General features: G+C 48.7%; 1 protein-coding gene across 9 annotated transcripts in view; it reads left to right on the forward strand.

Moving 5' to 3' along the window:
* Positions 1-25,920, forward strand: part of ZNF618 (zinc finger protein 618) — a 161,759-nt gene that overhangs the window by 107,171 nt on the left and 28,668 nt on the right. For 4 of the 9 annotated variants that reach the window (XM_032708152.1, XM_032708157.1, XM_032708153.1 and 1 more), the window contains 6 exons: positions 9,275-9,358; positions 14,405-14,494; positions 15,871-15,906; positions 16,669-16,746; positions 17,722-17,811; positions 25,629-25,817. In XM_032708152.1, coding sequence (XP_032564043.1) covers positions 9,275-9,358; positions 14,405-14,494; positions 15,871-15,906; positions 16,669-16,746; positions 17,722-17,811; positions 25,629-25,817 — 567 coding nt within the window. The remainder of the gene's footprint in view (positions 1-9,274; positions 9,359-14,404; positions 14,495-15,870; positions 15,907-16,668; positions 16,747-17,721; positions 17,812-25,628; positions 25,818-25,920) is intronic. The other 5 variants (XM_032708158.1, XM_032708160.1, XM_032708156.1 and 2 more) reach the window with 3 other exon arrangements.

The following is a 25,920-nucleotide window of genomic DNA, read 5'->3' on the forward strand; positions in this document are numbered from 1 at the left end:
TGTGTTGGGTGGGTTGTGTTGGGTGGGTTGTGTTGGGTGGGTTGTGTTGGGTGGGTTGTGTTGGGTGGGTTGTGTGGGTGGGTTGTGTTGGGTGGGTTGTGTTGGGTGGGTTTTACTGAGTGGGTTATGTTTGATGGGGTTTATTTGATGGGTTGTGTTGGGTGGGTTTTACTGAGTGGGTTATGTTTGATGGGGTTTATTTGATGGGTTGTGTTGGGTGGGTTGTATTTGATGGGTTTTACTGAGTGGGTTATGTCTGATGGGGTTTATTTGGTGGGTTGTGTTGGGTGGGTTGTGTTGGGTGGATTTTATTGAATGGATTATGTTTGATGGGTTTTATTTGGTGGGTTGTGGTGGGTGGGTTGTGTTCAGTGCTCATGTCCCAGGTCAGGGACACAGTTCTAAGAGCTGGACTGGCACCAGTGTTGGGTCAGCACTGCCCATAGAGGGCCTGTACCTGGGAGCTACCATTGGTCTCCGTGCTGACAGCCTGTTTCTGGGCACATCCCCAGCAGGTTGAGGGGAGAACAAGCTCCCACCAGCACAGCCCTGGTCTCCAAGGTGTGGTAGTCTTCACTGTTTGCAGATCTGTAACTCTGCTAGACAGGCTAGGAGAGCTGGGGGTGTTCACCTGGAGAAGAGAAGGCTTCAGAGAGACCTTAGAGTCCCTTCCAGTGTCTGAAGGGCTACAGGAGAGCTGGAGAGGGACTTGGAACAAGGGTCTGGAGGGACACCACAAGGGGGAATGGTTTCCCACTACCAGAGAGCAGTGTTAGATGGGATATTGGGAAGAAATTGTTCCCTGTGAGGGTGGGGAGGCCCTGGCACAGGTTGCCCAGAGAAGCTGTGGCTGCCCCATCCCTGGGAGCATCCAAGGCCAGGTTGGACAGGGCTTGGAACAACCTGGTCTAGTGGAAGGTGTCCCTGCCCATGGCAGGGGGTGAGACTGGGTAGGCTTTAAGGTCCCTCCCAACCCAGGCCATTCTGTAATTTTGATTCTGTGATTGTAATATTCAGGCTACTGGATTTTGGTATTATTCTTTTCTGTAGGAAAAAGGAACTTAAATACAAGAACATAACTGGCTTGCAGAGCTCAAAGTTAGACTGGGTTTTATGGTTGCCCACAAAATTCATCTGGGAGTTGTGTAAGCACCCAGGCTTTGCTCTGCATGCTCACTGCAGCTCACTCTTACAGTGCTCACCTCTTGGTCCGCCTAGGGTGGAATTTGGGTTGTTCTGGCAGATGTTAATGTGACACTTCCCTAATTTCACTTTACCAGTGGCCTTTCAGCACCTGTTTGTGCAATATTAAATGTTAACAATTACAGCAGGTAGTGCTCCTTGTCCATAGTAGTTTTTTGCCTGGCTGAGTCTTGGATCACTTCACAGAGGAGTTTGGAATTCTCAGGCAGGCAGGAAGCAGCAGGACAGAAAGAAAGGGACTTGCCAGAGGCAACCAGCGGGCGAGTGGCAAGTGGAAGAAAATGAAAGTCTCTGGGCTTGCACCTAGTCCCTGAGTGCTGTGGGATTGCAGCTCTGTGCCCTGGGAAGAACCAGAAACAAATGCACAGAGAAATGGAGGGGAAGGATTGCTGAAAGCTGAAGGTTTCTCAAAGTACAGCTGGGTGCATAAATTCCAGGTATGTCTGGTTTAGTGATCTGGGACTTAGTGAGTGTTCCTCTTCCCGGGGGAGACACCCTGAGCCTGGGGGAGCAATGCTGATTGATATTGTGGGGGAGAGTCTTACCAGTCCTGGAACTTCAGATAAAATGCTGTTAAAAGTGGGAAGAATCAGAGTGAGGTGATTTGGGAGCCTTGAATTCTCTCCAGGGTGTCAGTCCAGGTTGGCTGTCAGAGCAGCTTCCTGACGTGGGTTTGCCCTGTTCTGTTTCCTTGGTGACACCTTTTTTGAGGAGCAGAAGAAGCAAGTTGCAGTTTAAAGCAGGCTGTGCTCACGGGCAGTACTGGCCATGAGTGAGGTTTCTCTATTAGACTGTTCACTGCCACCACCAGTTATTCTGGGATGGGCAGAAGACCAACATGGGAAAACAGTTCCACTACACAAGCCAGTTCAAACTGCTCTGCCTGCTGTTCATTCCTGGGGGTGTTGCAGTTTGTTACTATGGCAATTCAGTGACATTTGCTGGAGGTCGGAAGATCACTGATGGTTGTTTTCTGGTAGACCTTGTCCCTTTCTGTCTCTATTTCCTGTGTTCCTGTACATGCAGTTCTGTTCAAAAGGCAAAGCTGGATTTTGTGCTGTTCCTCAAAGCAGGTCCCAGTGCTCAGGCTGCCAGCAGGTCACCTCCTACATGGCTCTCCATTGACCTCCACCATTTGGGAGATGCTTGAGGGCCCAGCGGACAGATCCTGTCATGGAGCCCAGACCCCCCCACAGCCTCCTTCGCTGCCTTATTCAGCATAAACAGAGCAGCTGTCAGAGGACATTTATGCTCATTGTGACCAGATCCACAGACTGACACCTCCTGGGCCAGATCCCACAAAATTCCTAGTAACATAACCTGTTTTTCCTTTGTGTCCCTTGGCGTCTGTTGAGCCCCTTTTCCCTGCTTGCAAGTAACTTTTGAAAATCAAGATGATCATCTCCCAGGTGATGATATATCCAGGTGTTTCAGACCTCCCTCAGGTTGCAGGAGGAGCAAAATGTGGTCATTGGAATCTGTCTGATGATGTTGTGTCACCTCCACACAACTCAATGAGTGGCTCTTCCCAGCCCATCGTGGTGGGAAGTTTTTCCAGAGTGGATGGGAAGTTTTGGCAGTAAAGAGAGACTGTCCTGCTTGACTCTCTCTGAGGAGGAGACAGAAGTCTCTCCATGTTGCCCATTGCAGGGGACAGACTGTATTTCCTGGAAAGAAAAGGATTTTCCAGAGCCCTTAATGGTGCTGTGATAGGTCACTGGGGAGAAGGGTGTTGGGAACTGGCAGAGTCAAGGGCGAGCAGCAGCCCCACGGTACCCGAGGCAGCAGCACAGGGGGAGAGGGGCTGTGTCCGAGCCATGGCCAACAGTGCTGTGCCCCCCCCCAGGCTGGAGCTCCCTGTGGAGCAGGAGTGTCCTGTGGAGCAGGATCCAGTGGCAGCTGGCAGAGCACAGCTCCAGTGCTGAGCTGAGGAGCAGCAGCTCCCGTGCCCTGCACAGCACAGCAAAAGGCCTGTGGGCTCCCTCTCCTCTCCCACAGAGAAGGTGGGTTTCAACTGTCTTTACTGAGGGCTGAAAAAGCACTCCCCCATAGTGCAGGGAGTGCACATGGCACGTGCAGGGGTCAGTGAGGGTCTTCCTGGAGGAGCTGCCCAAGTTGGGATCCTGCTGTGGGGGGTGCTGGAAAGGCTCAGGGCCTGCTGCAAGGCAGCAGGGATTCATCAGGCTGGATGCAAGGGCCTGCTCACTCGCGGTAGCCACTGATTGCTCGTGAAACTAGAGTTCCTGACTCTGAGCTAGCATGGGGATGCACTTTTCCTTCTAGTCATCTCAGGAGGAGACTTCTTGCACAAAGGAAGTGCTCAGCTGTGCTGGGCACTGCTGAGGCCCCACCTTGAAACCTGGGGTCAGTTTTGGGCCCCATCACAACAAGAAAGACATTGAGGGACTGGAGTGTGTCCAGGGAAGGGAATGGAGCTGGGAAGGGTCTGGAGCACCACGAGCAGCTGAGGGAGCTGGGGGGGCTCAGCCTGGGGAAAAGGAGGCTCAAGAGGGACCTTCTGGCTCTGCAACTCCCTGACAGGAGAGGGGAGCCGGGGGTGGGGGAGGGCTGAGCTCTGCTTCCAAGGAACAAGGGACAGGACAAGAGGAAGTGGCCTCAAGTTCCTCTGAGAGGTTTTAGGTTGGATATTAGGGAAATTTTCTTCATAGAAAAGGTGGTCAGGCACTGGCACAGCCTGCCTAGGGCGGTGGTGGAGTCACCATCCCTGGAAGTGTTCAAGTGTAGATATGGCACTCGGGTACATGGTTAATGGTGAGCTTTGCAGTGGCTGGGTTAATGGTTGACTCAAAGGTCTTTTCCAACATAATGACTCGGTGATTCCTCAACCCCTCAGGCATGAGGCCTTTCCCAGTGGTTTCCCTTCTAGCCCCAGAGGGCCTTTGTACCAACAGCCCATCCTAGCTTCTCTTTGCTGCAATTAATCCAAAGTAAGTCCTTTCCTTCTGTGGCCAGACGTGATCACCTTCCCAGTTTATAGCACTTTTTCGTGTATTACGTGTTGCTCTCCCTGTTCTGGTTGTGTTTATACATGGAGGTATGATTTGTGTAATGGAAGGTTCACACAGGTACTGGATCCTACGGAGAGAAAAGCACAGATGTGTCTTCCAGGGAGGGACACAATGAGTCCTTGTGCCTTTTGGCTGCAGTGCAGGCTGTGAATCCTCTGCAGCTCAGCCTGGCCCTCATGGGGACACGAGCCTGGCTTGCACTCTCCTCTCCAGTGCACACTGCTGGAGTCAGACCAAACTCACACTGCAAGCTGCATTTAGAAAATGCTGAGAAGTATTTCAGCTCCAAGGCTGCCAGTTCTGCCTGTGCAATCTAGCAAGGAAATGCCCAGTCAGCACAGTTTCCCTTGAGCTGTGTCACACAGAAGCAATCCCAAGGAAGGCAGGATGCACAGTACCTGCTGCAGTGTCACAGGGATAAAAATAACTGCTTTTGAGGATAACACCCTATAATGGCAAGAGGTGCCAAAGTGATCTTCAGAGGAGGTACTTTGAAAATGAAATATATATATTGGATATAAATACATCTTGAGCTTTATTTTTCTTCTTCCCCATTTGTAGTAGTCTCGTACTTACTGTGTGCTAAACATCCTCGGGTCTGAGGGTGTTGTAGGCTGTGACAGAACATTTTTCTTTGCAGTTTCTCAGCCAGATGCAGTCAAAACATCAGCTGTGTACAGATGTACATCCATGAGCAACGTGTGTCTCCAGCTGCAGTTACAGGGAGGAAAAAAAAAGAAAATGACATTATTTTTTTTTCCAAAATGGAATAGCCAGTAAATATTCACAACCTCCTGAATTAAAAATATGATCTGATCTTTCAAAACATGTTTCCCTTTGGGCTCTGACTAGTGTGAGAAAGTTCAGGCTGAGAGGGAGTATTATTTGGAAAAGCAGTGAAAGGTTAGAAACAGGGATGTGGGCTGGAATAGCCTTGCAAATGTTAACTGTGGAGGCACAGGGCTAACACCTTGCATGTGCACAAACGTTTGGAGGGCTGTGAATTCAAACCATGAAATTAATGTAGTCAAAATGGGTGTTTCCTTGCCCACATTGTACTTATACAGGATATGGTGTTAGTAATGTTCTGACAGGGATTGGAAATGGAGGTGGTTTGCTGGTGTTAATTTAAGGAAGAACCTTTAGCATCTCTGTTTCTTGATTAATTTAATATTCAAATTTGCAATCTTAATGTTTTCTGAAAGTAAGTTTTAGCTTTGATTTCCTTTTACTTTTTTGGACATACCAGTGCAAAAACTGAGGAGTTCACTGTTGTACTTACTAACACCTTACCACATGAAAAGCTGATGTAAATGGTGTGTGTGCACACCCACAGTGACCATTAGTCATTTACAACTCTGTGATTCGTTTTTCCAGTGTCCTTATTTAATAATTCTCCGTTCCTTGGGGAGAGCTATAAAAATGGATTTTATTTTTTCTAATGTGTTTGCATTTTAAGTAGTGAAGTCTCTTTAGATTCCCATTTACCAAACATGGAGATGAATATGGTTCATCTCACATTTAGATGACCAATGGGCTGAGACCCGATATGATAAATTTTGGTGCAGGAGGAGGAATTAAGAATATAATGAGGAACTTAGTTACGGGATCTACAGCATAAAGAAATTTTGAGCTTAAGGCCCAGATATTTATCCCAAGTTATGGGAAGGTTTAGATTGGATCTCAGGAAAAGGTTCTTCCCCCAGAGGCTGGTTGGGCACTGACCAGGCTCCCCAGGGCAGTAGGCACAGCACCAAGGCTGCCAGAGCTCCAGGAGGGTTTGGACAATGCTCTTGAGGGACAGGGTGGGATTGTTGGGGTGTCTACAGGGCCAGGGGTGGGGTGGATGGTCCTTGGGTCCCTCCCAGCTCAGGACATTGTGTGATCTGTCCCTCAGAGCTGGAGCTGTTGCCTGTCCCAGAGCCCAGTTCCTGTGCAGCTCCAGGGCCGGGTCACTCATTCCCCTGGAGCAAGGCTGCTTTGGCCAGGTGCAGTGCTGTCCTTTGCCCCCTAACACAGCTTCCTGCTGTGTCACTCTGATACACTGCAGGACTGGAATGGGAAGAGTCATCAGTGCAATTTCCCAGGTTTTTCTGGAACATGAGAGTTCCATTTGCCTTTCTCTCTCTCTTAGTCCTGACCCAGCTTTCACATAACAGCACCAACCTCTTGTCTGAGGGGGGTGAAATTTGGAACAGTTCCTGGACCTGTTGTAGGGTAAATTTGAAGTTGCTCTTCTGACATAACTGTTACACTGAGGGTTCTTTTGGGATGTTCTCACTTGGGTATCCTGCCCAGTGTCTCGTCTAAGATATGCTCAGGAACATCACACACAATGGAGGGTTAAACGTTCCTGCAAGTCCCTGCAGTTCCATAGCTCTGGAGAGAAGCAGTTTCTCTGTGTATAGTTTAAACTGATGGTTTTAGAAGAGGAGGTTTTCAGATTGTCTAGAATTCTGTGATCTCCCATGATCTTATACAAAAAATTGCTAATGTACCCACAAAAATTAATTCCTCCCCTTTTCTAGATACTGACCAAATAGACCATGTTTATAGAAAGTCTGGATGCAGATAAATCTCTTGCAGAGTTTCCTAGGCAAGAAAATTGATGAAGAAATATTTATTCCAATAAAAAGAAGTATCAGTTTGTCCTGAAGATGCCAGGAGAGTTTTACTGAAGGCAGAAATAGATCCCCCGCTGTCCAGTGAGGGATACACTTTCCATCTTCCACGTGCGTTGAAATTTAGCAACAGAAAATGTGTATAAACAGCAATGCCATTAATTATTCCAAGTTCTTCTTTCAGCCTGACCCTTTTTCTGTTGAGCTGCTTGTTGACATCTCAGCAATGTTGAACCTGAGTAGCACACAACAAATTCAAACACTGCAAGTATTTTAAGAATTTAAGTTCTCAGTATTTTGATTTCTGAGGATCTTCATAACCAGGAAAGGCAGAGGGATACAAGGATCACCCTCCTGACACCATTTCCTTTCAGTGGAAAGGCTGGAGTTCTCAATTACCTCGAGTGATTGCAGAGAGGGGGGTTCTGCATCCCCCTGGCCTTGTTTTAATCTCATTTTGTTCTGTAAGAAGTTCTATGGAGTCAGGATCTCTTCTCCAGCGCTGCTCAGTCATTTAACTAGCACTTTTCCTTTCCACTTGGGAAACCTGGCACTGATTCCCATCTGTAAATCACAGTTCTAGTCATGGACAAGTGAGTAAGAAAAAGGAGAGATGAGGTTTGCTTTTCTTTTCTGAAATTCTCTGTGCTACATCATTTGATCTGACCAATTGTGGGGTACATAAGTATTGTGTTCCCATCCAAACCAGTTTGATTCCAGAAGGGGGTTATGGTGAAATGGCCCTTATTGTGTGTTATGCAGAGCTCCACAGTGTGGGCTGGATGGAGTTTTTCACTTGAGATGGAGATTCAGATCCTTGTGGAAATAACAAATAAGCTCCCTTCACCGACAGGTTATATAGGTACAGATACACCTATTTAATTATGCAAGGTGAGGTACGTCATTGTCAATGCTGGTAGTAGCACCTTATCATACCCATGTCACCATTCTTTATCTTATATTTAGTTAGAATAGAACAAAAAAGGACCAACCCTGCCCAAAGTGACACCAGAATGAGGAATTATGAAACAGGATCTGCTGGTGTCAGTTATATTGTCTGGTGTGTCCGAATTTTGTCATGGAGCCTGAATATCCTGGTTCATGGTCTGCTTTGGGACATAATTGTAAAACACTATAATATTTTTGCTTTAAATTGCTGATGTTTGCTGTCTGTTTGGATTCAACTTGAGCATCCTTTTAACTGAGGGAGAAGGAAATTCATTGGTGTGTAGCATCCTGAGAACGCCGGGAAGTCCTTTCTCTCTCGACATCCAGTGAGTAGTGCCCAAAACACCTTTTCCCCAAAAAGTCTTTTTAAAAACATTCTAGAGTTTGTGACCATCAGGCTGTTCTGAACAAGGGTTCTGTCTGTCAGAAATTAGGTGGGGATATTCCCCTCCGTAGGGAAGTTCCTGGTAGTCTGGCATTAAGTTTCCAGACGTGGTGGGATTGCATTTAAATCTCCTTTGTGGTACGTTCAGCTGACATGTGGTTTTCATAAAGTATCACAGAATTTATAGCATTCTCTGGCCACTGACTTGAAAGCAGCTTAAAATCACTGTGGAAGTGAAATCAGCCCTATAGCTGCTGATGCACTGCAGCAGCTCTGCCCAGTAGCTGGGCCTGGCTCTGGAATGCTTCAGGGAGAACCCAAGCACTAGCCTGTGGCTGCCAAGCCCTCTCACTGCCATTGAGCCCCTTGCCATCTGGAAGGTGAGCTGACCCTTGCACCAGTTTTTGGTAGTTTCAGAGGATGTGACCCCTCTGTGAGGTTTGGGATTACCTTAATCTTGGTTTGGCAGTTTGGATCCTGGGATGCCCCTATGGGAAGCACCATGTTAAGCCAGCGTGTTCCTCAGTGTCTGCTGTGTTCTGAGCAAGGCCAATGTTTGTGGAAGGAAGTAAATGATTGTGAAATGAGTGATGTTGAATAGTTTGCCCACGGGGAAATTTTTTCCTAACCCTCACTTAGGAGCTGGCTTGGGCCTTTGTTGTGAGGGTTTCTGTCTTTTCCAGATTTCTGGATTTTATTACTATTTAATCCTACGGACGTAACTCTGGATACTTTATCCTCTTAAGAGGTTGCTGCTGACTTGGGCTCAGTCCTGCTCCCTTTTCAGGAATTTTGCCATGAGACACCTTTAAGCTGAGCCCTGATGTAAATTGCAACTGATTTTACTGGGCAACTCCAGCCTCGGCTGTAAATGCAGTTATGAAGCTGTAACCTCTGTGCAAGGCACAGTTTGGAGGGGGAGGAGGTGGAGGTCTGTGTCTGCTGCAGACCTGCATTCTGCCCCTCCTCACTGCCATTACCAGGTCTAGAAAGAATCCCCCAAGGTGCCAAAGGAATTGTTCCGTGAACCTGCGCGGAGGAATGTCCTGCCAGCTTAGGAAGACATAAATGTGTTCCTTTCCATCTAGGTGCCCCTCTGGCTGCGGAAAGGGAGAAGAAGCCTCTCTCCAGAGCTGGCTTTGTGCTGCCCTGGGTGGAATCCACAGAAACAAGTGAGGGTCCCAGACGTTTTTCTCCTGATGTGTTGTAAGGAGCAGTAGCTGCCTCTGATTCTTCTGGGGAGGCTGCTCAGGTGGTGTGTGCTCTAGACACAGCTTGGAAAGGTGTTTCCCAGTGGGAAACATCAGTGTGTTCCTCAGAAAATACCAGCCTTTCCTGTTTCTTGCATCAGGTGGATTAGTCATGGTCCTTCCTGAAGTGTTGGTGTTGCTCCGTGGTTCCCTGCAGTGAGGCAGGAAACGTGATGCTTTTTCCAGGTACTGCCACACAGCCATTCCCCCACTCCAGCCCTCTGGGTTTTGCCACCAGCAGGACTCCCAAGGGCGCCAGCATCTGCTAGCAGATTTCAGGAAACAGTCAGGGAATGTGAAACTGAGTACATAACATCTCATGGCCTGTCCTGTGATCCCAGGCCGAGGCTGGAGGGATGCTGCTGCTAGCTTCGTGGTCACTTCAGCCTCACTCAGAAAGCCTTTTGGGGGGAGAACCATCACAACCTCAAATAGAGAGATGACAGATAAAGGTATTGCAGCTGTAAGAAATCCAGCTCCTCCCCTTCCAGAGCTGCTGCGGGCTTTATGAACTGTTTGGGAAACCTGGTTTCCCAAGGTGAACCAGGAATGTGGAATTGTCATGGAATCACAGAATATATCATTTAGAATAGATTTCCTGGTATTGGGTGCTTCCTTTGCCATTCTCAAACCTCCTGGTGTAAAGGTGCCACCCTGACCATGGAGCAGGACGAGCAGTGTTGTCCAGAGTGCCCTCTTCTAATTTTCCTGCTTGTTTTTTTGACTGGGACCTGTAACAATTTTGGATTTGGGGACTAATTCAGCTGTCCCTACCAGACAGCTATTTCTGCAGTGCTCTGCAGGAGTAGGATCATTTAGGATTCAAGAGTATCTACAAAGTGCCAGTTGCCCTGAGAGCTCCTCTATCAAGTAGCTTTTGTGAATTCTGCAATTTGAAAGGTCAGTGTGAGTTCTGAGTCAGGTGAAAATTGTTTCTCACCTTGGAGGAGTCCTTAAGGAGCTCCTGCAGCTCTGGGCCCTTCTTGGCTGTACTGTCAGCATTGCAGGGCTGTCAGCTGGATGGTGTATGAAACTGTTTCCAGTCTGGGTTTCTGGGATGCTTTCAGAGCTCTTGGTTTCCATGGGAAACCTGTTTGTACACAGCTTTTGTGGTATTGGATTCCTGCACTTAGGAGGGCGGGTTAAGTGATCTGTATTTGTAGTTTGTGATACAGAGGTCCTGACCTTTCAACACATTTCTGATTGCTCTTGTTCCCTTCCTGGGTTTCTAGAACAAAATCTACTGAGCCCAAGTGCCCAAGGAAAGAAGCCTCTTGTCCTGCCTGCCACTGCTGGACATGTGTTCTCCATTCTCCCTCTTTCTGCCAAAATGAGACATGTACTTCCTTCTCTGTGCAATATTGAATCAAACCAGGAAAATATTCTCAAAATCTTTAATGCAGCATCTGGGAGGAGAGGAAGATCCGAGCTGGCTGCTCAGCCCCAGGCAGGGGGTTCAGCGACTGCAGGTCAAGTGCTAACACAGACCACACGGCAGGAGCCAGCCAACAGCAAACCTGGAGATGGGCAGAGGAGAGCAGCATTGTTCCCTCTCTCTTATTGGGGTGCACTTGCAGCAGAAGGATCAAAAATGCTTTCAGACCCGGTGGAGTGTCTTGAGGTGCTTGAAACCTGCCTGTTTGCCACCTCAGTCCACCAGTCCTTCATAGCTGAGGAGCTGCCTTGGAACAAGGCTGTGCCTTGCCTTTTCTAATAGTAAGATGTGGTGCTCTATTTTGATGTGTATTAAGGATTAAATGTGGGCTGACTAAATATAGAAGGCTGGTGCTGCTTAGACCTCTCTGGAAGCACTGCTCTCCTTGGAAAGACTCCTGAGCGTGAAGGGGAATGATACGTGTTGGAGTTTGGTTTTTAACTGGATGTCTTTGAAGCCTTTTGAAGTTCTGGGTTTGCAGCAGGGTGGTGTTCTGTAGGCCTGTGGCCCGAATACCAGTGAGAGACAACACTGAACCTCTGTACTGGTGGGCTAAGGAGTGTTTTTCCCTGTCCTAGTAGTGCCTGTTGGTGTGGTTGTGCTTTTGGTGGGGCTGCACTGCATTGGTGTCTCCCTGGTGACAGCAGAGAGCTTGAATCTGAGCAAACTTGCTCAAGTAGCATTAGTTTGGCTCTGTCTGGTAATGTCTCTCCAGAGGTTTAGGGATAGAGTTTCAATGTGGGCTTGCAGCCACATTTCCCACGAAAAGCTGTGTTGTTACATGTATTGGATATGGTGCCCCAGTTGGATACCTTGATGTAGTGGTTGTAACCCAAAGCAGGGAAAGTGCACTGGAACAGGCTCCCTAGGGCCATGAAGGCCTGACAGAGCTTAAGGAGCGTTTTGACAGTGCTCTCTGGATTGTTGGGGCTGTCATTGGACTTCATGATCCTTGTGGGTCCCTTCCAGCTCAGGATATTCTAGGATTCCAATTAGTAGTGCACAGCTAATTCTGCTCAGGGAGTTTCTTGCTAAGAAAGCAGTTGCTGCTGGGATCAGCACTGGAAGTGTTGGAAGGCTGTCAGCAAAGATGGCTTTATCGGGTACGAAGGAAAGAGTCTGGCACATGGGGGCAACCCTGAAGAGGGGCCATTGTTCAGAGAGGTAGAGCTTGGCTGCACATGGGCAGCTCCTGGTGCTTTCTCAATTCTCCGTACAGCTCCTCATCTGAGGCTTGGCACTGTGTACTGGGTTCTCTTGTGGAGTAGAGAAGATTAGTGCAGTACCAGCTGGAACAAATTCCTGCTTCTGTGTAGTCTCTGGAGGTCATTCTGCCTGCAGAAAGACAGTCCCCTAACAAAACAAGCAAACCCCTGTTTCTCTTGGGGTGTGCTGTTAGTGTTGTCACTGTGTTCCATTTCCCTGCACAGCCCAGGGAAGGAAGTGCTCGTATCCAGCACATACCACTCAAGGCTCACTGCTGACAGAGAGATCCCCACTGTGTTAGAGACCACAACTGCTGTGCCTGAGTCTGTGAAATGGTGTGTTAGTAGTTTTCCTCTGTTCTAGCAAGTCTCCTTATTTACTGAGCACTTTTCTTCCAAACTAAGGCCATAATAGTTTTCTTCCTCTGAATGTGGAAGTGCTTGGTCTTGGGACTCCTTTGAAGAATTAATCTTTAGTTCATCTCCTGCATGGCTCATTGTACTTCAAAAAGGAGCTTGGTTCCTTTTGAGGACACCAGCGAGGTGGGACTGATGACCGATGCCAATGTTATGAGTTTTCTCTGCTACTAATTGACTGTGGGGTTTTTTGCAAAGTAGAATGAAGGGCAAAAAGTGATTCTTCATTTAGTGCTGAACATCATGTGCTGCTGAACTGAGTGGTGAAGGCAAGTGAGCAGTTAGACTGTACCAACACATCCTAGCTTAAAATATGGAGTTATTTAAAAATTATGGAGAAGTAAAATAAAATGTGTACACTCTGGTGTGTTCAAATATGGTAAGGAAGAGGTGAAAACAAGCTTCAACTTTGCAGATAATTGGATGTATGGGACACAAACAGCTGAGCTGCTGAATGGCAGCTCCTCTGTGGAGCTGTGGTAGCTAATGTCTGCACTCCTTGCTCTTGTTAGAGAGTAAAACATTAATTTCAAACTCCTTTGTGGCTACACCAGCTGATGTGTTTCCCTGTGTTTGCCATGAGCTCGTAGCACCAACCCATCAGCTGCTGCAGTCGACTGACGAGTGCAGGGCTGCAGGGGGTGACGCTGAGGATGGCAGGTGTACCCCAAGTGTGTCAGGCTGTGCCCCGAGGTGGGTGTCAGGCTGCACCCTGGGGTGTTTGTCAGGCTTACCCTGAGGTGGATGTCAGGCTGTACCCCAAGGTGTTTGTCAGGTGTGTGTCAGGCTGTACCCCAAGATGGATGTCAGGCTGTACCCCAAGATGTGTGTCAGGCAGTACCCCAGAGTGGATGTCAGGCTGTACCCCAAGACAGATGTCAGGCTGTACCCCAAGGTGGTTGTCAGGCTATATGCCAAGGTGGATATCAGGCTGTACCCCAAAGTGTGTGTCAGACTGTACCCCAAGATGTGTGTCAAGCTGTACCCCAAGATGGATATCAGGCTGTACCCCAAGGTGTGTGTCAGGCTGTATCCCGAGGTGGATGTCAGAATGTACCACAAGGTGTGTGTCAAGCTGTACCCCAGGGTGGATGTCAGGGTGTTCCCTGAGGTGGATGTCAGGCAGCAGAGGGTGGAAAAACCCCACCAAGCTGACAAGGAAAATCCTCTTCCCACAGTGACGTGAGAGCTGAGCCAAAGACACTGTTGTCTCCATTCAGATCAAGCCACATTCATAACCATCTTGAGCTGTTTTACATCTGTCTGTCTGCCCCACACAGACGTGCTGATGGGGGTCAGTTGTTGCTGGGATGAAGTGGGGGGGCATAGGGTACAAACATGCCTGAAATCAAGCTTCACCAGTCCTCCTTCCACTGAGCACTGCACTGTCCTGTATGTCTTGGATTCCTGGTTCTCTTGGCTTTGTTGGTTCTCTTTGGTTTTGTGGCTCTAATAGGATCCTGGATGCAGTCAGGAATCAGTGAGAACTGAGTGTGCAGTCACACCCAGTCCATGTTGGAGTTGGCATATTGAGACTTTGATTTCTAAGAGCTCACACACTGACTCTGTGTTTAGTTCTGCCACTTTTTCCCCATCCTGAGCAGTACTTCCCTGCTGTAGCACTGAAGGGAGATGTCAGCAGGGCCTACTGCTCTATGTCTCTTGTGTGAGGTTTGTGTAGGCTGCACTGCAGAGCAGAGCTGCGTGAATAGGAACTAAATCAGCATATACCCCTAGCCACATAGCACAGGGGGGACAGGATGAGCCCATGGCTGTCTGTGTGCCTTAGAGATCTGACAGAGCACGTGGGATGGGTGTCAGTGCATGGGGGTGTCTGATTGAGCAGTGTGGCTGCAGTGCTTGACTTTCACCTCAGAGTTTCTAAAGTGGCCTGTTTTCTTCTTCCTACAGACAATTTTAGGTATACATGTGACATTTGTGGGAAAAAATATAAATACTATAGCTGCTTCCAGGAGCACAGAGACCTGCACGCCGTGGATGGTGAGTAATGTTTTGACACTCAGGCACCCAAACTAGGATGGGAAGTCTTTGGGGAAGCAAAATGTGGTTCTGCAGGACCATGTGGCCCATGATGTGCAGGACATTTCACAGCCTGTCTTTACCATGGAGACACAGCATCCAGGCTCTGCAGGAAGGAGTTTGCTGTGCTTGATTCTCTTGGTGTGCATCAAAACAACACCCTATGCTGGGACCTGGGGCTCTGTCCTATCTGCAGAGAAGTTCCTGGTTAGGGTGGATATCCTGGAGTGCCTCAGGGTAAATGGTCAGCCTGCCTACTCACTGGGAAAGACTTGGTTGAATTTTGGTTTCTGACTTTACAGGTTTGTTCACAACATACTCCTGAGAGAAACCACATTTCAGAGTTGGGAAATGTTGTTTTGTTGTTGTTAATCACCCTGGTAGTGAACTGATGGGCAGTGGCCCTTACAGGCTCATTTTTCCTCTCTCTGTGGCTGTAGATGTGGCCTAGGCTGGTGACACTTGGACAGAAGCAGACCTCCACTGCCTGATGCAGTGTTGCTTTATCCTACATGGTGGGAAAGAGAAGCATCAACATACTGACTTTGGCTTGCCCCCTGCTTACTGGGCATCCAAAGCTCCTCAGCTCAGAGCCCATAGACACTCCAAACCCTCACTGTGTGTGCTGCAAGCCTCTAAGTACTGCCCCTCACTTGGCCAAGGATGGAGCCCTGCCAGAGTTCTAGAAAGAGGCTCCTTGGAAAGCAGCAGGTTTTGAGCAGCACTGTCTCAGAAAAGCAAGTGGTTTTTTACAATATATGGTGTCCAAAAGAATGACTGTGTTTAACTGGAACGTGTGGGCATCTGAACGTGCTCTAAGGACAGGCAGTGTTCTCCTGCAGGGCACCACTGCCAGCTCCCTCCCTCTCGTGGGGAGCCAGCATGAGATTAGTGGGACTGGGAGTCACTGTGAGGAGAACATCTCTCCTTCAGTCAGGGAAGTCTCATGGCTGTGGTTCAGGAGCTCTGTCGAGGGCACAATGGGGCTTGGAAATGGCCCCACGCGTGCCCCACAAGGACACTGTGTCAGTCCCTGAAGGGCTGGGGGTGTTCTAGCACACGCAGGTGTGAGGCAGCTGTGCATCTGAACCTCTGTGGGGCCATGGCAGTGTCAGAACAAAGGCCTTGAGGATCTGTGTGGATTAGGGCTGGGCATGCTCAACTACTTCCTGTGTGGATGCTGCTGGGAAGAGGAGTGACTGGGGCACAAAGCCTGGTTTATTCTGTGGGGCTGAACTATGCTGAGCAGTATGTGAAATGCAGGAGGAAAACTAGACCTTTTAAGAGGATTTAATTTCTGTTTTGTTTCTTCCCCTCCTTCTTCTATTCTGTGTTAGTTTTTAGTGTGGAAGGGGCCCCAGAAAACCGGGCAGGTAAGCCGAGCTCCTTTGTGTGCTTTATTTCACAAACCTTTTCAAGCATTCAGTAGCTGAGACACAGAAGGTCCGATTCTGAACTTGGAAGAGTCAAGGGAGTTTTGTCATGGATTGCAGAGGGACGGGGAGTGTCCTCTCTCCCTCCCCCAGTGTCTATAGCCAGTAGGTTGATGCCCAGCCCTAGCAGATACCAGGCTTTTGTTGCACATACAATTGATCAGGCTTCAGAAAATCAAAGAAGCGGGTGTTTCATGTCTTTGGTGTTTTAGTGAATTGTTCAAGGTATAAATTAAATTCTTTTATAAAATGGGTTGGGTTCTGATTTGTTGCTAGCTGTGCTGTTAGCTGGTAGAAGTCCCAGGTCAGTATTTGGTAGGTGACTTGCCTGCAGCCTGCATTGCCCTGCCCACTTTCAGGCAGTACAGCATTGTCAGAGGGGAGATGCACTGGAAGAAAACCAGAAAATATGGATCAGACATTGCAATGTGTTTGTTCAGTTTTTCCTCTGTATTTTTTAAACATTAATACATACAAGGCATGTTCCTGGGCTGGAAGCAGGGATAATCCTGGGGCACCCGAGGAGGAGGAGGAGGAGAAGGGACAAGTCAGACAGAGGGGTCATTTGGTTTATAATTCTTGTCTTCACATCTTGTTGCAGATGGAAATGTCATACAGATGCAGGAGCATTCAGTGCCCGTGCAGCTGTAGGAGGCAGCCCTGAGGGTGTGTCAGCTGAGCTGCTGCTCTGTTCTCTTGCAGACCCCTATGACCAGGCCGTCATCGCCGCCGACGAGGTCAAGGAGGAGGAACCGGAGCCGTTCCAGAAGATTGGGCCAAGTAAGAGTTATTGCACAGCTTCAAAGGAGAGGGGAAGCACAGGGGGTCACATCTGCCCTTAGCTGGAGTACCTCTAGGAAAAGCAGGAAGCACTCTGGTACACAGAGCTCTTGGGACTTGATATGTTCAGGTTCAAATGAGCATCAAACACCAACAGCCCTGGCCGTGAGAACTGCAGCTTTGTGATGTTTCCTGCTCAAGAGCTCTGCAAAGGGAAGAGGTAGAGGGTTTTAAGGGAAAAGCAATCTGGCAGCAGTGAGGTGGCAGAGCTGGCAGGTGATTTGTTCACACTGCCTTTGTGGAGGGTCATTGGGGCAGAGGGAAGCAGAGAGAGCACCAGACAAAGCATTTCTTCGAATTCTTCACTTCGGAAATGATTGATTATCCCTGGGTTTTCCTTTGGCTTGCACCTTGCTGTCAGTTGTGGACTGACACTGGCAGGAGCAGGAGGTGTCAGTGTGTGGTTACACTCCATTATTTCCAGTGCCCCCAAAGCAGGAATGATCACTGTTGCTTCTGAAAAACCCCATCTCCTGCCAGAGAACTCTACAATCCCAATATAAAAGTTCTCTAATACTGAAGTTTGACTACTTGTTTCCTAGTTTGACTCTTCCTGTTGTCCACACATCACAGACTTTCTGTAACCAGAGGACAAAACTGTGCCATCTGTAATACAGACTTTAAAAATGGATTCTCTCCTTTGTTTTGCACTTACTTGCTGTAATTTTGGGGTAATCTCCTGCAGCTTGTTCAGTTCTACAGGGTTTTTTATGCACAGTCCGTCCCTCTGGTCACTGCCTTGAGCTGTTTCCTTTCTTGGGGAAGGATGTGTGCATTACAGGGTAGGTGAGTTCCACATGGATGAGGAATGTGCTCAAGTTTGTGTCACCAGTTTATATGCAAAAAGACAAGAACTGGGGGTTATGTAAGAGGGCTGCACCCCTTCCTGATCTTCGTATTTGTGTCATTTCACAGAAACTGGCAATTACACCTGTGAGTTCTGTGGGAAGCAGTACAAGTACTACACTCCCTACCAGGAGCACGTGGCCCTGCACGCTCCCATCAGTGAGTATCTGCTGTTCCACTGCAGGCTCTGATTTACAGGGCTGTGCTGAACATGAGGGTGGTAGGAGAGAGGTCATTCATGTGGATCCTTCCACTGGAGCTGTGGGATTGCAGTGGGCAGGACATGGATCATGTGCTGCCCAGGGACTGTAAAGCTGAGCTGGGATCTCCTCTCACAGGGACGCTGTTAAGTCAGTCACCAACTTGTACCCCAGTCCATGCAATTCTACACATGTTCCCTGGGGGTTTGAAGGTTTAGTTTGTTGTGTAACTGCAGTGATGCACAGAATTTGTAGGCTCTCCTAAATAATAACTGAATGTACATGTTAGGGAAGAAGCATCTTTCTTACGAGCTTCTAGGAGGTTATTTCAGACAATGAGTTAAAACTGGGTTTCAAAATCATGTACATGACCTTGTCAGCCTGCTACTTAATCACAGGCAAGAAACTATTTATTTCAAGGAGCTCCAGAAAAGGCAGTTCTTACTGCAGCCTGCACTATGGAGGGTGCCTTCCCCAGACAAAGGGGAGGTTTTAATGAACAATTCTGTAACTCAGTGCAAAATTTGAGTAAACTAGTTTAGAGAAATTCTTGCTACCTACTGGCTTTGAATGCTCTAAAAGTATGCAGAGAAGTTCTTTACACCTGAACTTCCTGCTCCTTTCCCAGCATTGCCCTGGGCTTTGTTGTGAGCCGTCGTGGCTGTTCCTTGCCCGCGTGTGTGCTGCTCCAGCGTTTGGGATGATGGAGAGGAGGGATGGGTTCAGCTCATCCCTCAGGGGTGCCTCCAGCTGCCGCCAGCAGGGGGGGCGCGCGCGCCTCCCTCCCCAAATTGACCTTCAATCGGGATTTTAAGGGATCCTAATAAGTCACCTTTGGGTTTATGGGAACACAGTCCACCAGACTGTCACTTTTAAGGTGAGTCAAGGTTTGGTGGCTCTTGACAGCTCCCATGCAGGTTCTCTGAAGCTTGGAGATAGAGCAGGATCAGGGCAGAAGGTGCAGGGCACAAAATGCCTCTACCAGCAGCATAGCAAAGTTGATCTCGTTGTCTGCCATCTGCTGAAGGAACTACCCCAGTAATGTGATTGCACACATAACAGTTATTCCTGAGCTTCCCTGCCCCCCCAGGCTGCACCTCTTCGTTCAGGTGTTCTCAGTGCTCAGCAGAGCCGTGGGTGACCAGCAGTGGGTCAGTCCCTGCCACAGCTGTGCCCTTGGGCACCAGGCTCTGGGGTCACTGGTGCCCCCAACAGAGAGCTCAGGAGCAGTGAGCTCTGAGGACTGGGCACTGGAGCTCTGCTCAGCTGTAGCAGGTTCTTGCCTTCCCAGTACCTCCCATTTCAAGGGGATTTATTGCCATGGGTATCTTTCCATCCTCCCAACCATCTGAAGCAATAGCTGAGCTGCTGGTTCCAGTCCAGGAGCTCCAGCAGAAAAGAAACCCACAGCACTTGTTCTCTGGGAGGTGTTTCCCTGAGGTGGGCCCTGCAAAGGCCTCCACGGGCCCTGCCCCTCCCCTGGGCAGCTCAGGGGCCTGGCCCAATCCCTACTTTGTGGCTGCTGGGGCCAGTTTTGGAGGAGGAGGAGGAGGAGTGTTCTTTGGAACACTGGGATTGAAACCATTCCTGCACCCTGGTTTCTGCTGTGAAAGAAAAGAAGCTGCCTCTAACTGCAGACTAAATCAGCAGCCAGAGATGTGCAGATGAGTTTCCAGTGCTTTCAAATATCTCCAACTATGAGGACACTTAAGATCAGATCAAGATAATATTTTCATAAGGTTTAACCCCTTCCCCATAAACTTTTCTTTTTCCTTTTTTTTAACCATGTTTTTTCCTTTCCTAGTTCCCATGGCCAGTAACATTTATGATTTGCAATCTCATACAATCTCCCACAGGAGAGGGCACAGTGAACTCCCAAAGCAGACTGGCCAGTACATTCCCCCACCTTTCAACTGCTCAGACTCTGCTCTTCCCAAAATCCAAGGTCTTGGGAGGCAGCTGGCTTTTGAAAAGCACAACTGGCTTTTTTGGACCCTTGCAGTCAGAAGTAAAGCTGAGACTGTGTCTTTACCCTAGTCTTGTTCTTCTGGGCATAAGGCAAATGCTGAAAAATAAGTCATAGCAGGAATGGGTAAGGAAACCCCTTTAGCATTTCCAGACCAGCTTTCTGAAGCTTGAGCGCAAGCTTCCCTTCCAGAGCCTGTCCTTCTGGTTTTCTGTGATAATGGATAAAAAGTCATTGCAAGTGGGCTAAAACAAGGACTGAAATCCTGCAGGGTCAATAGGAACCTTGCAGGATAATTTTTGGTCAGTGCTGCTGTCTGGAGAAGAACTCTGCTGTGGGGTTCCCTGGAATTATTAATGCCAAATGTCTCCAAAGTTCACTTTTTTTGAGTGTGGAGCAGTGGCTTTTTCATAAGCCTAGAACTGGGCTATGACTCTTTAAAAATACACATTTCTCTGTTTCTGTCAACATATTCACTCTTTCGAAGAAGGGTGTCAGGGACTGTTTCCAGTACAAAAGTGGATTGTAGGCACAACCACTGTCCCAGTTTTAGAAATGTCTCTGAATGGAGGAGCATGGGGAGGGTTCAGAGATTTGTCTGTCCTCCCTCAGGCTCTGGCTGCTCTGTAAGGTGGGACTGATTGAACCACGTTTGCAGGTGGCTGGGCTGTTGGGATTGCTTGGAAAGATGGAGAGGGACTATTTGCCAAGGGTCTGGAGTGACAGGACAAGGAGGAATGGCTTCAAACTGCCACTGAGTAGGTTTAGATTGGATATTGGGAAGAAATCCTTCCCTGTGAGGGTGGGGAGGCCCTGGCACAGGTTGCCCAGAGAAGCTGTGGCTGCCCCATCCCTGGAAGTGTCCAAGGCTAGGTTGGATGGGGCTTAGAGCAACCTGGGCTAGTGGAAGGTGTCCCTGGCAGGGGAGTGGAATGAGTTGAACTTAAGGTCTTTTCCAACCCAAACCATTCTGGAATTCTGTGATGTGCTTGCAGTGCAGAGAAAACTTGGAGCGTTGGGGATGTAGACTGGCTGTAAATCCACCAGGAGTGGGATTTAGCTTTTAGTGGGATTTCCCAAGTCCAGGCTTAGGAATGTGCACTCACCATATCCTTCTCTGGTACCTGCAGATAAGGCAACAGACTCCCAGGTCATTGAAACATGTGTTGAGAGCACTAAACTCTCCACAGCTCTCCATGTCTTTTGCTTCCAGGATGAAAATCTAAAGTGATGTTAGGGCCCTGAGAGCATTAGTAGGTCCTGAAGGCCCTGAGCAGCCTCACAGGAGGCCTGTGCCCAGTGTCACACTCCCTGTTCCAGCTCTGAGCCATCAGGCCCTGCCTGGGCTGCACTGTAGGATGTTGGTCTCCAGCTCTGTTGTAGACATGCCCATGCCTGGCTGTGGATCCCAACGCACAGATTGACTTCCCAGCTTGATGTCAACCCTGTCCCATCATTCTGGACCTCCCTGAGGATCACTGGTGTGTGTCTGGCCCTGGGTAACCTCACTAGAGCTGATCCTGCTACTGACCTGTGGATTGACTTCCCAACCTTACCACAGACCTGTGTCATTGCCATGAACTTCCTGAAGATCTGGTCCTGTGGTTGAAGCTGTCTGTCATCTCTGGTCCTTGCTCACCTCTCTCAGGGTCTGTGGGATGGGCCCTGGCTGTTGAAGACCCTTCCCTGCCAGCCCCTGGGATCATTCTTGGCTCTGTAGGGGACAGACAGACCTACACCCACCCTGACACCTGAGATGCTCAAGGAAGTTCATCCAGCCTCTCTGCTCAATTCCTTTCCTTATTGTGAAGGACACTGGATATCATTTGTGTATCAGAAGTGCTTGAATGCAGTGTTTCAGGAGGGCAGCTGCCCTTATGGGTTTTCCCTTAGAGAAAGGGATCCTTTTTGGTAGCACATGTGGTTTCCACACAGCTCCTGTCTAACTGAGAAAAAAACAGCTCCAGATTCCATGGATAGTCTTCCCTCAGTGAGGGACATTATGAGTTTTTCCCACTCTCTAATCCCACAGTGCCTTGGCAACAGGCTCCACCTGTTTGTGTGTATAAAGGCACACATTAAAATTTGATAAGGTTAGAGCAGAGGGGATTTCCTGTGGAAAGACCTGTTTGCCATAGCAGAGGTGTCTGCTCAGAGCATTGAATTTCAGGCCATTGTTAAGGAATCAATTTCCATCATATTCAGTAGAGAGAGTTTTTTCTCTACCAGTGATGGTATAATTTCATCTGAATCATCCAAATGGCTTCTTACCCATCCTGGCAAGATCTTTCTGAACAAATGCCATACACAAGTTATTAGCCAGAATTTTTGCCTGGAAAAAGTGATGTTACTGAGATAATCTGATCTCTGATGTGGTGGTGCATTGTGGCAGTGAGTGGATTTATGTGTGCCACATTTTCTCCTTGCTGCCACAGCTTGCCATTCACAGGGCTCGAAGGTCTTCCCAGAACCAGGAAAGCCAGGAGGGACCACTGTGATCTCTGGACTGCCCAGAGAAACACATTCTGTAGGATTGCCTTGATTTAACTGCTCACAGATAAGTTTTAGAGAGAAATCTAATCTTGCTGTTGAGTGACAGAAAATACAGCAATCTCTTAAGGTAATTATTGTGATGCATTATTACCCTCACTAAATTGAGCCTGAAAATATCCAACTGTAGCTTTCAGACACCAGGTCCTATTTATAACTTTGTCTGCTTGGTGAAGGAGGACTAAGTTACCAAATTTCTGGCCTTTGCAGACCCTTGCACAGCCTGCTCTCAGGTCCCTAATCTCCCAGTTAAGCCAAAGGACTGACTTGTGTTTCCATTGTAAGCTCTGCTGCTCTTGTCCTTCATTTATCCTTCTGTCTTCTGCCCTGACTGTTCTCCAGTGAGTTCCCCACCCTCGTGCAGGGCGGGGCCCAGCACTGGCTCCTGGAGGAGCCGAGAGCTCCCATTGTGACCCCAATGCCCTTGGAAGCTGCCCCAGTTCACACCCAAAGAGAACCTCTGTCATTTCAGCCCCAGCATCACCCTGGGAGCTCCTCTGCAGCCACCCTGACCGAGCACAGCAGTGAACAAGCTTCTTCCTGCTGCCAAGGTGGAGTCCCCCAGCTTTTCAGCATCACCTGGATCATGTGGATCCCTGAGCACATCGTGTGCCACTCTCAGAGCTGCAGCACAGAGCCCTCAGTGACTGGAGATCATGCAGTGAGAATCACTCTCTACATCGCTCTTCTCCTGCTCTCCCTTCTCCACCTTCCACTGGGACGTGTCTCAGCTGCTTTCCAAGAAAGTTTAAAAAGTTCCAGAGCAGCAGTTATGGGATTGTCTGCCCACAATGTTCTCTCCAGTCTTGCTGTGTAGCTGCAGATTTTGAGGCAGGAGGTTTTTGTGGCCATTCAGCAACTCAATATTTTTATTTTTAGAAATATCTTGGCCTTTTTGTGAGCCTGAGGCAGATGACTTTTCAAGAGCAGAACAGAGGAGCTGCGTGATGGTCTCTACCTGTGTTGCTCAGTTTTCAGAGGGAATTTGTCATCTGATGCGCATTTTTTTCCCAATGAACTATTATCATCCTCCAGACTGCTAGAACTAATATTCCTTTGTCTGTCTTGCATTGCTGGCTCAAACTCTCTCTGCCTGGTGTCAGATGGAGAAGCCTTCTCTCTGGGGTCTCAGTTTGAAGACGTACTATTTGTTTAAGCTGGGAAGAAAAAGAAGAAATTTTGGAGGTCATCACAGCATTGAGACTTTTGTCTTCAGGTCTCAGAGAGCAGTGTCTGGGCTGCAGAGGATGTACAATGGTGCTCTGTTTCTGACACTGAAGAGTTGGCTGAGTGCTGTTTCCCTTGGTATGGATGGAGAATAAAGCAGCAATTGGTGGGAATGGTCCTCACGGGAAACCAGATGACACATAAGGAGGAAATTTTCATATCTGACTACATTTTTGCTGGCAGCAACTGGAGGAGGATTATCCATGGAAATTGAAAGGAAGTATAGGGAGCAAAACAAGCCTCCTGCCTATTCAGCTGGCCAGAGAGCAAGCAGAGGAGAAGTATCCTGACCTAAACTATGAGAAAACCCAGTGCAGGATCCCCTGCAGAACAACAGAAATGTCAGCCTAGGTCTGTGTGTCAGAGCAAGTGAAACAAAATACCTGGAGTTACAAGCCCCTCTGGATGTACACACCCCACTCTCCAGTGCTGCTGAAGGGAGAATGAGAGGGGTCACATTTGAGGTCTGTAATGTCTCCTCGGACTTTTGAAGTGAGCATCCAGTCTCAGTCTGAGGAACTTTTCTCCTCCCCTGTTTCAGAGTCAGGCTGTTGCGCTGCCATAGCATTCCATGGCAGCTGCTCCATGTGGATAAGTATTCCTCAGTTACACTCTGTAGGATGGGCAGGTGCTGGTGTGGTCCATCTGCCTTTAAACATCCTACAGTATCACTCTGTAGAAATTACTGAGTGCAATTAGGGAGATTGGGCTGTGGGTTAAAAAACTGTGGGTTAAAACCTTGTTTCTTAGTGATTCTTCATGACAGATGGTTGGAGTGAGACTTGGGCTCCGGGAGCCGTATCCAAATTTCCACAGAAGAAGCCACTGAGGAATGAAGGTGTTTCTTAGATAATTTCTCCATTTTTGTAATTGGTTTTTTAATCCATGTGGCCCAGGCAAAGGGCTGTTCTCCTGAAGGTTTTTTCACATGACTTTTGGCATTGAAAATTCCTGGTGATCCTCACTGTGCATTGCAGAGACCAAAATGGAGATGCATTCAAAGAACATATCCCAGTAATACTGAGAATTCTCCACGTGTCACCAGTACTGATCTGGAGATGGGGACCAAGAAGCCTTTACTCACTCTGCCTCCTAATTCCATTTCATTCCCAACAGCCCCTTTTCCTTTGTGTTTGGTTGAAGAGACAAGGAATGTAGCTGGAGATTGCTAGGATTTATGCAAGGCTCAAAGAACAAAGATGTAAACTTCTCTCTGCTCAGAGCCCTGAATGTCACTTTAGAAACCTGCTCTCAAAATCCAATACCTAGAAATGGAGGCAGAGCTGCAGGTTCACCCAGCCAGGCTGTGGCAATCCAATGGTGCTCCTGGATGGATGGGGTGATTCCTGCTGGAGGAGGAATGGGTTGGTCACATGGCAGGTAAAGGTGTGGAAGGGAGTTAACAAGCTTCAATAATCACCCTGGGGTGAGTGGGGAAAGCAGTGCTGTTCCATGGGATCAGTGCTATTCTGTGGGGGTGCCGTTCCCTGGGATCGGAGCTGTTCCCTGGGATCGGTGCTGTTCCGTGGGATCGGTGCTGTTCCGTGGGATCGGTGCTGTTCCCTGGGATCAGAGCTGTTCCCTGAGATCAGAGCTGTTCCCTGGGATCGGTGCTGTTCCGTGGGATCGGTGCTGTTCCGTGGGATCGGTGCTGTTCCCTGGGATCAGAGCTGTTCCCTGAGATCAGAGCTGTTCCCTGGGATCAGAGCTGTTCCGTGGGATCGGTGCTGTTCCGTGGGATCGGTGCTGTTCCCTGGGATCAGAGCTGTTCCCTGAGATCAGAGCTGTTCCCTGGGATCAGAGCTGTTCCGTGGGATCGGAGCTGTTCCCTGGGATCGGAGCTGTTCCCTGGGATCGGAGCTGTTCCCTGGGATCGGAGCTGTTCCCTGGGATCGGAGCTGTTCTGTGGATCCGTGGTGGCTGCAGTGCCCGTGCAGGGATGGCTGAGCGTGGCTGTCGCACAGCAGCTCCGGCAGGCCCAGCTCTGAGAGCTCACTGGCTGTGCAGGCACTAGTTCTGATGTTCATATCCAGAGTTCTCTCGATCTCCACTCTTCGTGGCAGTGAAGACTCAGACGAGCCAGTCCAGCAAAAAATCTCCGGCGTCCCTAAACCGCTGTTCCGGCCTCCTGCACCGCACCCCCTCCGGGGTCCCGCCCGCTTCCCAGTCCCAGATGTTCCGCACTCCAAATTCTGGATCCCCAGGAAGCAAGGCCATCACAGGTACCAACTGCCTTTCTACCATCAACTTTCTTAACTGCTTAGTGTCCAGTCCTGCCCTGGGTTGGCTTTTGACCCTTGCTGGACTCAGTCTGCTCCATCCATG

This window comes from Chiroxiphia lanceolata, chromosome 21 (assembly GCF_009829145.1).
Source record: "Chiroxiphia lanceolata isolate bChiLan1 chromosome 21, bChiLan1.pri, whole genome shotgun sequence".
Lineage (NCBI taxonomy): Eukaryota > Metazoa > Chordata > Aves > Passeriformes > Pipridae > Chiroxiphia > Chiroxiphia lanceolata.